This window comes from Bombus pyrosoma, linkage group LG13, assembly GCF_014825855.1.
Source record: "Bombus pyrosoma isolate SC7728 linkage group LG13, ASM1482585v1, whole genome shotgun sequence".
Classification (NCBI taxonomy): Eukaryota; Metazoa; Arthropoda; class Insecta; order Hymenoptera; family Apidae; genus Bombus; species Bombus pyrosoma.
This window is the reverse complement of record NC_057782.1, coordinates 6,624,267-6,639,778: the sequence shown is the minus strand read 5'-3', so window position 1 is coordinate 6,639,778 and position 15,512 is coordinate 6,624,267. Positions and strand designations below refer to the sequence as shown.

The following is a 15,512-nucleotide window of genomic DNA, read 5'->3' as shown; positions in this document are numbered from 1 at the left end:
ATTGTATATCAGGATAAGCCCAGTATCACGAAAAGCCTAATGCTTTCTATATTATTGATAATAATGAATTAATTATCTCCGTGTTTCATTTGTATATCTTTCTAACGTTTAGTCGACAAAACCTTTTATGATTTCTGTTAAGAAAATGTGATTATGTTTATCTACATATTCCTACGATGATGGTCATCTTAGACAACGTTATCAGGGAAGAGAAATTCAGCCTAAATTTCTAAAACATTATGAAATATTCATTATAAAGCGTTTTCATTCAATGGAAAATTCGGAAAATTACTTCCTCTTCGGACCACGTCCGACTAGGATAAGTTTGTTCTACTGATTCAGCAGGCGACACCGTTGAAGATATTCGGATATTCGATGCGGATTGAACTAGTATTCACCTGTGACGATAACTTTTATCATATCAGAAATAACTTCTAGCACATTAAATGCAAAGATGCGCCGATTCCTAACCAGAATGGCTCCCAAACAATCCTAGAAAATTTTTTTAGTAGGCAAAAGGTTGTTCAAGTTAGTTAATGCAGCGATTATCTTAGTCAATTTACAAAAAATAGGAATTCTGATTTATCATTATTTCGAACTTAGATATCCAGTTTACACATACAAACTTTAGTTAAAATTGCCAACTATCTATAAAAAAATAGTGAACAGGAAAGTACTGAAACAGATTTATTCTTTACAATCTGTTTATGTGCTTTTATTTGTTGTTGAGAATATAAAATTTTTCCATGGGCATCTATCAGCATTTTGAGAGTTTTCATCCGCGAAATGTGAACGATTGTTGCCAAAGAAAAAGTAGATGATCAGTATTATTACCTGCACTATGAATCTACAAATTTTCATCAAAATCGACATATCACATTTAGTTAATGTGTCCTGTAGATATTCAAATAAGATACTTTCTCTAAGATATTGTATTGTACGAGGTTACGATGATGCTTAATCCCGTAGAAAGAAACTACAGAACTGTAGAAAACGAATTACTAGCAACGGAATTCATTTTTTAATAAAATTGCACTTTCCCGTTGCAACGTGTGATTTCATTTTTTCCTCAACTTGTTACGCACCACTTCCTACAAATTTTGGCGCACCTCCTTTCAACGTAGCCCAGACTTGACCAAATTTTAACGTGAATAAAAATAATAAGCAATTATTTCAAATAATTTATTTCGAATACATATTTTCACTATTATTTTTAGAACATAAATGGAAAATGATGAACAGGAAAGATAAGTGCCTACTGTCCCTATTAAGAATCGGCCAGACCAAAATCATCTATGTCCTGAAAACAACTCATTCACAGCAAAATGGACCGAACATATTGCACCACCTGGGGAATTCAGCCGCCAACAACACATCACATACTATATATCTAACATCTAAGAAACACAATTAAGTTTGTTAAAGACTCCAATCTGTATAAGAAAAAATGTTACTTTAAGAAATCTTTGCAGCAATTTGCCGTAAGCAAACCTCTCTCTTCAAAAAGCTCATTCGTGAGAGATCTTTGCCTGAGCCCATCTAATATCATTGCGAGAGAATATAACCGTTCAACTGGTGCAGTAAATGAAAAAGGCTTGTTATTCTTCAGAGAACTGTTTCCTATCGAATAATCATTTAACACGGACAAATCGGACCTTTTATCTTGCCAATTAAAATGTCGATTTAATTATTTATTCTTATCCTCGAATAACACTCGTGGAATTGTTAGCTGTTTCATCCTCGCCTCTTTCAAACTCGAAACCGTTATTTACTTGTTATTTTTCAATAGTGTTAATCACATCTTCGTGATAATGCTTTGCTGTTATGACCGCCTTAATAAAAACTAAGTGTAAAATGTTCAATTTTTTATTTGCCGCTACTGACAGTCAACGACCTTTAAATCTCGGATGTGAAAATGCAGCAATTACAGCATCATAGGAGTTGGTTTCCAAAGACAGAAACCTTTTGAATCCTTCGTTTGAACTTGTCCTAACTGTTCCTAAGCTAGGCTCCCGAATTGGATAACTTCGAAGTTTGGATTTATTAATTTGCTCCTGAACATATAGGAATGGTGAGATTAGACATCCATAGTACATATTGTTATCAGTCTGTACTTTATCTATAGCAGTCGCAAGAGGACGCAGACATATCAATAATTCATCCAAGTAAGATAAATTGAAATCTCTCTCTCTGTGAAGTTACATAAGGCGTCTAATATTTCATGTAACGTTAAAATCTTCTCCGCATTAGTTAATATTTAAGAAAATGAATCATTTCAGTTTTTTCTTCAATGATCTCACAGTTGTTAGGACCGAACGACAAATTCCAAAGTGAAGCACATTTTTATGATACGCCGTCATGTAAATTTTTTAAACGTAACACGTATAGACGCGATCATAAATATGTGAATGAGCACTACGACGAAGATGTGAAGTAAGTAAACTGTCATTGGCATGAAAGCCAATAATTTCCCCAAAATGCACCACATCCGTTTCCCATCGCACGCGAAAATTTGGAAAGGTTTTGACAAAATTGAGCCTGTTCTAAATCACTATTGCAACAGTTTTTGGAAAACTTAACTTATATAAAGCGTGAACGTTATGCAATTTCAGAGCAATTTGTTTGAAATGAGGGAATGCGTGAGTTTGGAGCGACGCTATGACGAAGCCAATGATCTTCTTTCAAGTATATTCTCAGGCGAAAAAAATCGCCGATGTTTCGAGAACCAAATAACAACAGTAGCGGAAACATATTTTGCGTTTTGCAATGCTTTTGTAACGTTAATGACTGGTACTCTATATGCACCATATAATGCCCATATTTTTAAATGTGGTTTCGAATTCTTCATTTTCCACAGTAGCCGAAGGTACAATTTTGTCTACGATGTATATTTCGATATTCATCTTTAAACTATGTACTGTCTCTAGCTATTGGTAAAGGAAATTACATTTTTATCACACCGTAGGTATAGCCCAATTTGGTAAATCATTTAACACATAGAATACAATGCAATATCGAACAATTTTTATTTCTTTCGAATGTTTTACAATTCGATCTTTTATATTTTATATGGTATATTTGATTTACGTTTGCTATGTATGTAACTACTACATTTATGGTAATTTTTTTGCTAACTAATCGCACTTTTACAACATAAAATAGTGGCAATATACATAGCGATGAATCGAATATAATTTAATTAATATCGTTTCATGCTATGTATACACATAACAATAAATGCTAATTAAATGGTGTCATTTATCACTTATTTCATTATTTACAGAAAATTTGCGATCTGTGATCAAATTCAATGTAGTCATCATAATAGAGTCCACAAATTAAAATAAATATAAGAGCAGCCTTACATTCCAACAATGCAGCATTGTAACGTGCTGAAATTCGGAGATACTCGATAAGGGTTATACAACAAACCATTTTACTTTAGTCATTATTCTTCGAATTCATTTCTTTCTGATTCTACGATTCATTTCCAGCTTTTGAGGAAAATTATTGACAAATTTTATATCCAACCACATAGTTTCGTTTGCCAATAAGTTGCAGTTGCAACAATGACCATTTTTACCCACACAGCTTCCGAATACATATTCAAACTTTAATGCAGTATCGCATTCCTCGCGATATTTGAATCTTCCATCGCATTCATAGCAAAGTGGACATGTGCAATTATGGGGTACAACACCGATTACTGCTACAATCAGTTAGAGACAGACAGTTCGACGATAAATTTACGTTTTGATGCACGTTTTCCCGATATTATATCGTAGTACAGCTGGCACATTGCTCGATATACACATTCCTGCCGCTACATCTACAATATGTTGGACAATCTTTAATCAAATCTTTTTATAACAGTGAGCATATTTACTATCAACGCATCTTTCTTCGGTATAGTCGAAGAGCAGTCCGCTTTCACACGTCATAATGTATTTCTCATTGCCTGAGCATTTATAATATCTGTCACAGTAACATTCATGAGGAACGTTCTCCGTACCGAAACTACAGTCGGATGGATTACACCGCGTCAGGAAGTCACTGTCCCGTATGTCTTCTGGCCAGTTGCAGATTTGTCTGTACCGGTCGTAATATGTATGGCGGCGACAGGTTTGAACTGTGACAGTTCCATAATCGCATTTACAATACTTGTTGCACTCCTTGTGGGGCAAAAGGCTATTGCTTGACGAACAACTGCCTTGGCATTCGTTGTGTCCAGAGGGGCGACATTCAGCAATGCCCTTTGGCATACATCTCTTCTCCGCCCAATCAAACTGTTCGCCTGTGGGACATTTCATCCATTGGTATTGTCCGTTGTGACATACGTAATATGCATCGCAGTTACACTCGTGATGCCTTCGTTCTCCTTCCATGCAACCGGGTGGCCATGGCGTAGGCAGAGGGGTAGGCGGACGCAATGTTGTAGGCGTAGGGTTAGGTATATAATCGTGACAGTCGGGAACGTTCTTGGGTAGATCGCAGGAACTGATTACTGGATTGAAGACGTACCCTTGGAAACAGGACATACGACATTTCCGACCGTTGGAGCAATCGTAAAATAAACTACAATCACTTTCATGGGGATGGCGACTATGACCTACGGATGGACAATCAGATGGAAAATAACAATTTTCACTTAGTAACGTGTCATTAGTGTACTTTTCGTTCCTACATATGGCGGCATGCGGTAAATCGCAAACTTGTCTAATATAATCATATATCGTGCCTTCAGGACATTTATCCACATACTTATTTCCGTCTTGGCAAGAGTAATACTTGGTGCAAGAACATTCGTGTGCTATGAATGCATATCCCTCTGGTGGACAATCTATGACATCTCTTTCCTCAACTGCATGAGGTAAAAAGTATGTGGCCAGGTCGGTTTGGTCGAAGTTCGATGAACACTCGTGTCTCAGAGGCCAAGTACATATACCCTTGGTTTCATCGAAAGACAATCCATCTTCGCAAACTTTCTCTAGTTTCACACCATCCACGCATTCATAATACAAACCGCAATCCGTCTCATGAGAAATTCTCTTAGTACCGGTTGCAGGACAGTGGACATTAGACACACATTGTCTACGTTCAACGTCGAATTCATGACCCGATGGACACTGTCTTACAGCGTATTGTCCATCGACACATTCATAATACAGCGATTGACGATGGCAATCATGCGGCAGAAGTACAGCTTCCAACAATTTACCTGTTGGACATGAATGATAAACTTTACACTTGGCGGCATCCTTGTGTACGCATTCTAGAGAGTCAGAACAAAACAGCTGTTCCTCGTCACACGTCTTTAGGACTTTTTCCCCGTTCTCGCATTTGTAATATAGGCTGCAGTTGGTGGGATGAGGTTGTATGAATTCGTCCGTTGAACAATCCGGGGCTCTTGACGCGCAATTTGCCTCCCATGGGAAAGTACAATTTTGAAGTTCAGGGTCGAAATGTAGCTTCTGTCCCGGGGCAAATTCTGGGCAATTCGAGAGTAGTTTCTGCCCGTTGGTACACTCGTAAAACTTGGTACAATCGTGTTTGTGAGCAAGCTGTACGGTGTTGCCCGAAGATTCTGGACATTTTGTTGGAATTTCATGTATTTCAGCAACAGCGTTCCTCGTCACTGCCAAAACGGCAATGACCAGTAATAATAAATCTGAAATAGAAGAAAATATCGAATCTGCCATTCTGTATGTCGATACTATTCTGCGTGTCATNAGAGAAAAAGGTAATTTTTCTTTAAGTAGCAAACTAATGATCCCTGCATCTTAAAGAAATTTATCAAAAAATTTATTGACGAATTTGATGATTTTAATTTTTAAGTTACTGATTAGAAATAACTATTATAAGTGATTCATATTTTTTGATTATCATCATCAGTGACAGACTAAAACGAGATCCGTCGTTGATGTTTATTATTGGTGATCAAAGGAGTTGTAGATAATGGTTACCAGTAAACAGAAATGTTCATGTACGATAATTATTAGGAATTGAAAACAATTTCCTTCGCCAGTAACCAAGAAATGTATTTCGTTCTCTATATTTGTCCATAGAAGATATAGGGTGTTCGGCTACAGGTAATTTAACAGAAGATTTAAGGGGTGTTTGTTGAAACTGAAAATATGTAGGATTAAAAAATTACATTTCGTCTTTGTTTTTTATTCATCGACAATTAAAATTCGGCCAGAATATCCTGCACGCGGGCAAACCTTCTTACACGAATGGAAGGAGATCAGGCTGTAGAGAGGGGCGTACAGTGTTTCTCAAACGAAACGACACATGGGCGGCAGCTTATCTTGTCTTATAAGTCGTAGAGAAGAAGACCATGGTATTCAAAGACGTAAACGAACCTGCGCGACGTTTTGCAAAGCAAATGGTAGATTGAACATTAAACCTGTTTACTTACGAAAATCCATAGGAACATATGAAAAACCGCTCTATAGAGTTTCCTAGTAGAGACAATTAATGTTTTCTCTAATTCTTTGCCTCATACAACACACCCAAGCAACACGCTAACTTTATATTTTCAGTTCGCTGAAAGTTTCTCGTCGATTGTCCGAATGATTATGTTGTGCCAAAATCATTCTAATCTCTTGTCTTAAAATGTCTAAAACATAACAATGTAGTGATAGAGAGTTAATTGAGGAAGAAAAATTTACGGCACTCTTTGCCAATGCTTTCATCTTCTTTGTATAATTCCGAATTATCCAGGAACAGTCATAATATTGGAGAAGTTCCTTTTGAAAGCGAGGGTATGCAATTGAGGAAGCGAACAGGCTGTGCGCCAGATGATTTTAAAAAAGGCGCAAACCTTTTTTGTACAATCTTCAAACTTTACATAGCTCGAGATTTATTCATATTTTATATTTACCTGATGGGCTTCGGAAATATCACTATCTTTTTTTAACGTTCCTTCGAGCCTTAAATAATAGCCAATAAAACAATAAAAATATTGGAATATTGTCTTCATTTTTTATTATTTTAGCGTGTTACGTGGGTATATTGTGTATGCAGTGCACGTAGCGCGCGTGTTATGCGCATAGTGAGTGTTGTATGCAGTATAGCAATACTATACGTCGTTTATTGTTTATATCGCCATATTTATTACATAATATCGTGTAGATTTGGAGAACTTCCGGACATGCACTTTTATTAGGATACGAGGGACGGCAATAGTACAAAAGCGCAACGATTATACGGTAAAAATTGAACCAGTACTATACCCAGCACAGCATGGTATACAATCACATTCTACCAACCCAGTACAAGAGCGTCTGAATAGCTGTTTTGGAAGCGGATGAATTAGCCAACGCTGCTTTGGCTTGCTCACTCCCCAAATCGAAATCCCCTCGACTTTTACTTCTGGGGACACATGAAGAGGTTAGTGTACGCATCGCCGGTATCTACGGCAATAGAACTACAACATCGCATTTTCTCCGCAGCAGAAGTGGCACAGAAGACGATAGGAAATTTTTGCACAATACGGCAAAATGTTAAGAGAAGACCAGGCTCTGTTTAGAAGAAAATGGAGAACATATCGAACATCTATTGTAATTTGTTGTATTTTTTGTAGCCACCCGCTGTCGGGACAATCGCGATGCATATGTAAACATTTTATAAACATGAACATTATGTCCTTTTATTTATGAATTATGAAACATGTGATGTGAGGAAACATTAATCCTCTCTACTAGGAAATTTCATAGGACGGTTTTTCATATGTTCCTATGGATTTCCGTGAATAAACAGGTTTAATGTTCAATCTACCATTTGTTTTGCAAAACGTCGCGCGGCAAACGTCGTTCGGTTTGAGGATCACTATTCGGGGAGGGATATTTTGGCCGATTTTTAATTGCCAATGACTAAAAAACAAAGCCGGAAACGTAACTTTTTTATTCTTGATTTTTTCGGCTTTAATAAACACCCCTTAAATTTCCTGTTAAATTACTTGTAGCCTAACAACACGTTGTACAATATGTACGATATAAGAATATCCCAAAATAAGATAAAGTGTCAAAAGGAACATACGTGGTTACGAAATATATCTCTTGTAAAATTACTCACCTTTCATTCCCGTAGACAATTCGTACAATTGAAAAATAGTAAAAACTCCTAAACTTGGTTTTTAATAAGGAACTGACAGTCCCAAACGACAAGAGTTGACTTTTATAGCTAACTTATCGCACTTTTAAGATATCAATATGTCTCCTTGCCTTATTCCAGATGATAAAATCATTAAACAATAGAAGTTTGGATTGTTTTCAAACGATAATTTCCATTATTATCTTACTCATAATTTCAGAGTTATCATTCAGGTTTAAATCGGCTTATCGTTTCAGGCTTCACATATCAAAGGTGCGATGCTGGAACAAGAGTGCTTAATAACGATACAGAAAATATGTTATATACCTAGATATATACTTAGGACTTATACTGATCAAAGTCTTGAGAACGTCGAGGAATTCGAAGCAAGCGATTCTGTATAACAATTTCAATGAGAGAAGTAGAATACTCTTAGAAGAGCATCATAAAAAGAAGTAACTAATAACAGACAACTACAATACATACATGGTATAAACATACATGGTATAACAGAATCGAATTATTCGACTGGACTTTATAACGTACTGACAAAGATTTAGGACGAAAGTTCTTAAAATTTTTATCCTGTTACACGATGATACAGATAAGATCGTGACGTTATTAGATTGTAATATAATCTTGATCATACTGATCCTAATACTGACCATAATACTGATCAAAACGAATCCTGATCATAATACTGATCAAAACGTAAATACCTGCAATTATAAATCGGAAATATGTTAGTCATTGCGCCAATTTCGTATATTTACCGTGAATCATGTATTATCGTAATGGCAATAGATTGCTTTTTATATTACTCGGTATATTATATTTATATTGCTATTTTCCATTGCAACGTATGATTTAATTCTTTCGTTGACTTGTTATACATCATTTCCTACAGATTTTCGCACGCTAAATTTAAACCCAGCCTAGACCTGCCCAAATTTTATTTAGAATGACGATAAGAAGCAACTATTTGAGATAATTTATGTTCGATCTTTATTTTCACTATTATTATTAGAAGATAAATGGAAAATGATGAACGGGAAAGATAAGTGCTTACTGTCCCGATTAAGAATCGAACACACCAAAATCAGTTACGTCCTCCAAACAACTCATCCTCAACAAAATAAACCGACCATATTGTACCACCTGCGGAAATCATCCGCTAACAGCACACCACATACTATATATCTAACATTTAAGAAATACAATTCAGTTTGTTAAAGAGTCCAATCTGTATAAGAAAAGATATTATCTTAAGAATTCTTTGTAACAATTTTCCGTAAGCAATGCTCTCTCTTCAAAAAGCTCATCCGTGACAGATCTTTGCGTGGACCCATTTAATATTGTTGCGAGAGAAAATAACCGTTCAACTGGTGCGGTAGATGAAAGAGGCTTGTTATTTTTCAGAAAAGGGCCTCTTACCGGATAATCATTTAAAATGGATAAATCCGTACTTTTATCTTGCCAATTGAAAGGTCAGGTTAGTGATTTCCTCTTATCTTTGTATAACACACGTGGAGTTGTTAACTGTATCATCTTCGCCTCTTTCAAACTCGTAACCTTCATTTACCTATGATTTCTCAATAGAGCTAATAATATCTTCGTGATAATGCTTTGCTGACATGATCACATTAATGAAAACTGAGCGTAGAAGGTATACCTGAAGAACAGGTCACCTGATATTGTTTCGGAGAACAATTTCACAATTATTCCAAATAGTTATAAAATAAAATAACTTGTTATTTGAAATAATATTTCAAATAATGTAGTTTCAGAAGTGGTCACAGGCATGGAAATAATTATGAAATAAAATAACGTCTGAGCGTGCTAGTAAGTGATTATAACGAAGATGTTAATTAGATAAACAAATAAAATCACGATTCTACTGAGTTAAATAACATTTGGGTTTATTTCTTTTTTTTTCTTTTGCATTATATTTATTCATATAGAGTACAGAAAAAAATATCGCACGAAATCGGTAAAATCCTTTACGAGATTACGACACAGTACTCAATCGTGGAATCGTATATATCTGTACTAATTGCCATTTTTTTCATATGTTAAACCGTTGTAATGTGAATTTAATCAAAATATATACGTAAGCAATAGCAATCTAGCCACTCGATAATATACTACTACGAATCTCTAAACAAAATACCATTATATGGTTAAAAAAACATATTTGAATATTAGAATTAACTAGAAGAAGATCATTGATACTGTATATACATATGGTGTCTCACCTGAAATTATCATCTTAATTTTTGTCGTTATTCGCAGGGAATCCGATGGAAGTTGAATGGTCTCAGGGGGTGCAGATTCTGATATTAATAGCTTTTTCTGTGGGGAACTATATGGTGGATATGTTGAGAAATACATTTTTAGAACAATGAGAGCGTTTATTTTAAGCTACAATAGTATACAAAATTTTTCAGTCAAATAGTTTTAAAATCAGTTTTGAAATCGGTTTACTACAATCAATCGATAAGATTTATGATAAATTCCTGTAGATAACGAGAACTCCCAAGTGAAACTATTCGTAAAGATAAGAATTCAAAATAATTTTGATATCGTTTTTCGTGGAAATTCTCTCTACGCTAAAGTGTACATACGTCGCGATAAAACGTTGTTCTTGTCACACCCCTTATTTATACCTTTGACACACATTAATTAATTTTTAATTTTCATTAAGAAACTAAATACCAACGAGTGTTTCGCTAAAATGTAACGTACATAACTTTCGTTGGAAGAAAATATTTTTTAAATAATAGAGGAACAACGAGAGATTTAAAGCTAAACAGGTACTACCTGCTATTGCACAAGATCTAGGAATATTTGTTCCTTATTTCAGGCATCGTTGACGAAATTCGACGGAACTTCGGTATTTTAAAATTAGCTTCTTCGATTCAATTCAATTGAATCAATCAATCAAAAAGATTACAATAAAAATTATTTTATTTCGGTCGATATTTTCAAATTGGTTCCTTTCAATCAAACCGATAGCCGTATCTATGAATATCGACATCGCTAACTTGAGCAGTTTATATTTGTAATACAATCTCTATATTAGGTTAACGGAATGAAGCGAAAATATGTCTATAGTTTTAATATTTTACAAATGATTTGACATAAAATGTCAACGTCGCCGTTAATATATCGACAAAATCGAAATTATTAGATCGTGTTTAAAACTTACGATTCGTGAAAAGATTTGATATCGCGATATTACTTGTGCATTTATATGTCAGTGAAATACAAAAGGATTATCTTTTGTGAATAAATTTTACTTGTGAGTAAAGAAAATATATTCCGTCGATAAGATAAATTTCGATATTCAATTCTAAACTATCGACAGCTGGGAATGTTTCGTCATTGCGGAAATTGTGAAATTCACAGAATACAATGCGATATGACACAACTTTTATTTCCATTTTATTTTCTACGATCAGATCTTTCATATTTCACGTGATATTTTCGGTTTATATTAGTTATGTACTGTTGTATGCTAATGTCTTTGGAAATCGATTATTTTAGAAATCAGTTTACAAAATAAAAGAGCGATAATAACAATGAATAATATCAATAATGATAAGGAGATAGATAGTAATAAGAATGGCCGAATATATAAATCAAATTAATGTTTTGAACCACTGAACAATACGCAGTATTGTAAAAATTCTATTTCGGGCAATGTCCTACATGTTGATCGGTCGCGTTCGAATATTTATGATAACAACGAGGATCCTTATTCGCGCACTTTCCGAATACATAATCAGAGCAAAATCCATCGTTGCGTTACTCACGATATTTTGATCCTTTTTCACATTTATAGTAAACTGTACATTCACATTCATGAAGCATTATACTATCAGCATTACTGATACAATCAAACGATATACAGTCCGACAGTAAATTTACATATTCAGGTCAAGTACATTCTCTAAATATTTTATCGTAATACAGATCTTTGGCAAGTCTTTGCCCGAGAATCACGTTCGTACCCTCTCACCTACAGTATTTTGTGCAATCTTCGTGAACGAAGTTGTTGTTGCGAGTCAAATTGATTTCGGCGCATTCCCCAAAATCGGGCTATTCGCGTAGCAATGAGCTTCTGCACTATCAACGCATCTTTCTTGTTCATAGTCAAAGTATTTTCCGTCCTTGCAGAATACAAGATATTTCATTCCGTTTCTGCATCTGTAGTATTTGTCACAGTGGCATTTATGAGGAATATTGATTCCCGTAGAATTAAGCCAGCACGGGAAAGGTTCGCACGACACGTTACGCAGATTTTCTGGCCACTCGCACTTCTGTGTTTCCCGATCGTAAAATTGTTTGTTAGGACAAATTTCAACCTTGGGGTTTCCATTTTCGCATTTACAGTACTTGCGGCAATCTTCGTGGGGCAACGTGGTATCTGTTGACGAACATTTGCCTTCGCAGCCATCCACAATCCCTTCGGGATAACAGCGAACCCTGCCTGATGGCTTGCATTCCAAATCTATCCAATCGAATTTTTGCCCAGATGGACAGTACTGCGGTTCTTTCTCACCGTGGCGACATACGTAATATTTATTGCATTCATAGTCATGATGATAAAACTTTCCTTCTTCGCAACCGGACACGGTGCATTTTGCATCTTTTGGATAGGTACAACTCTGACTATCACGATTGTATTGAAGATTCGCAGCGCATTCCTTCGACACTTTCTTACCATTTTCACACTCATAATATAGAGAACAATTTTTGGGATTAGGGAAACGACGAATCCAATTCTTACAACCACAATTACACTCGTTTTCTGGCGGGTCAGAGCCACCTGAAGTAAAGCAATTAGGGTTATTCTTTGGTATATCACACGATTCGATTAATGGATTGAAGACGTATTCTTTAAAACACGACCGAAGACATTTGTAGCCATTTTTACAATCGTAATACAACCTGCAATCTTTTTCATGTTTAAGGCGTTTACTACCATATGTTGGACAATCATTCGAATAATGACAATTTGAATCTATACCTCGCAAACGAACCTCATAATGGGTCATTTCATTTTTACATACGGCAGCATACGGAGCATCGCAAACTTTTCTAATATAGTCGTATATCATACCATCCGGACAATTTTCAATAAACTGACGTCCGTTCATGCAAGCGTAATATTTGGTGCAAGAGCGTTCGTGAGGCACGAACGCATTTCCATTCGCTGGACATTTCAGCATGATATTTTCCTTGGTTGCGTCAGGCAGAAAAGATGTAGCCAGCTCGGCTTGTTTGAACAAGTTCAAAGAACATTCGCTACTCGGTGGCCAAGTACACATACCTTTCATTTCGTTGAAAGATAATCCATCTTCGCACGTTTTCTGTGTTTTAACACCATTCACACATTCGTAATACAAAGTGCAATCCGTCTTGTCAGGAATATATTTAGTACCCTTTTCAGGACAATAGACGTCAGACACGCATTGTCTGCGTCTATTATTGAACACTTGACCCGACGCGCAATCTCTTTCAACGTATTGCCCATCGACACATTCGTAATACAGAGATTTGTATTTGTAATTACATTCGTGCGGCAGAAGTACAGTCTCCAACAATTTACCCGTTGGACATGAATCATAAACTTTACACTTGGTGGCATTTTTCTCTACGCATTCTAAAGAGTCAAAATTAAACAGCTGTCCCTCGTCACACATTTTTAAGACTTTTTCCCCGTTCTCGCATTTGTAATATAATCTGCAGTTGGAGGGATGAGGTTGTATAAATTCTTCCCTTGAACAATCCGGTGCTCTTGACGCGCAATTTGCCTCCCATGGGAAAGTACAATTTTGAAGTTCAGGGTCGAAATGTAGCTTCTGTCCCGGGGCAAATTCTGGGCAATTCCAGAGTTGTTTCCGCCCGTTGGAACACTCGTAAAACTTGGTACAATCGTGTTCGTGAGCGAGCTGTACGGTTTTGCCCGAAGATTCTGGACATTTTGTTGGAATTTCGTGTATTTCGGCAACAGCGTTCCTCGTCATTGCCAAAACGGCAATGACTAGTAATAATAAATCTGTAATAGAAGAAAATAATGAATCTACCATTCTGTATATCGATACTATTCTGCGTGTTATGAGGGAAAAGCTGAGTTTTGTTTAAACGAGAAATATTATTAAATAGATTGTTCAGAAAATTAAATGATTAATACATCTTGATTTTTAAATGTTTCGATTCGCTATAAATAATCAATATTTTTTTTTTTTTTTTTTTTTGTTACTGTTATTTATAACGGACTAACAGGATGCCGTTATAGATAATAATTATTGGTAAGAAAAAAAATTCCGTCGCCGATAATGAGTGACCAAAAGTAATGTCTGTTATCGATAATATTTGCCGGTATATTTTGATTAGGATTGTTATGACGTCTGATTTTAACTTATCGAGTATCTACTGATTAGAATGTACCACGATCGGGTAATTCTCTACTTATTTATCTACCATCTTAAAAAATAATCATGAATTATTTCCAAATTCAAATTACTTACATTTCATTCCAACAAATTTTATTCTCACTTTTTACGCACTCTTAAATGCGAAAATAACGCACTCTTTTACCATCACTTTTTCAAAAGAACTGGCATTTTTAAAATACAGTATTAGACTTTTATAGCCAACTTATCGAATTATCGACCTGATAACTTGCATCAATTTCTTTTGTTTGACGGACCACGTGACGCTATCTTTTAAGAATGAAAATTAAGTTATTTACAAGCGATAACGTTTCGAAATCTACGTATCTAGGAGTCCCATGAAGTAAGTACAGCAAGATTGTGTACTAACTGTTTACAGTACAGGAAATATAGGCATCTCGAAGGGTTAATCTCCGAGTAACGTATCCAAAATATCAAGAAATTCGAAGCGGTTGATTCTGCGTAACAATTCCAAAGAAAGTAGGATATACGTAAACTATTATTAGAAGATTATCATTGATAAAAATATCTAATAGCAGATAACTAAAATACTATTATAATATTAATACTAATAATATTGTAAGAGAATCGAATTACTCGATTATAGCTTAAGACTCGTTGACAAAAATTTAATACCAGCGTTCTTAAAATATAATCTTAACACAATGCGGTTGTATTATAATTTTCCTGATAAATGTATATAGATACAATCGTAAAATCGAAAAAATGTTATTCATTTTAGCGGTTTCGTTTGATCTTTTCGGTGAATCGCGATAGTGGTAATGGACGTCGTTTAAAACATCATCGAATTTGTTCGTATTATTTGTACACCTTTTCAAGATCCGATTGCCAAAATTGTTTCGTATGATCGTTGATAGGCAAGTGAACTATACTTACATATTTCGATGTTGATAATTATCTTCAAGAGAGATAACAGGCAAAAGAAATACAATTTTG

General features: G+C 35.3%; 1 protein-coding gene and 1 pseudogene across 1 annotated transcript; both read right to left on the bottom strand.

Moving 5' to 3' along the window:
• Positions 1-3,461: 3,461 nt before the first annotated feature.
• Positions 3,462-5,699, bottom strand: LOC122574376 (annotated as a pseudogene).
• Positions 5,700-10,594: 4,895 nt separating this feature from the next.
• Positions 10,595-15,467, bottom strand: LOC122574286 (balbiani ring protein 3-like). Its single transcript, XM_043741692.1, has 3 exons — positions 15,453-15,467; positions 14,631-14,825; positions 10,595-14,158 (listed from the first exon to the last, which is right to left on the bottom strand). Exons 2-3 carry the CDS (start codon positions 14,635-14,637, stop codon positions 12,162-12,164), a joined length of 2,004 nt encoding a protein of 667 aa, XP_043597627.1. The 5' UTR covers positions 14,638-14,825; positions 15,453-15,467; the 3' UTR covers positions 10,595-12,161.
• Between the last annotated feature and the right edge of the window lie 45 nt (positions 15,468-15,512).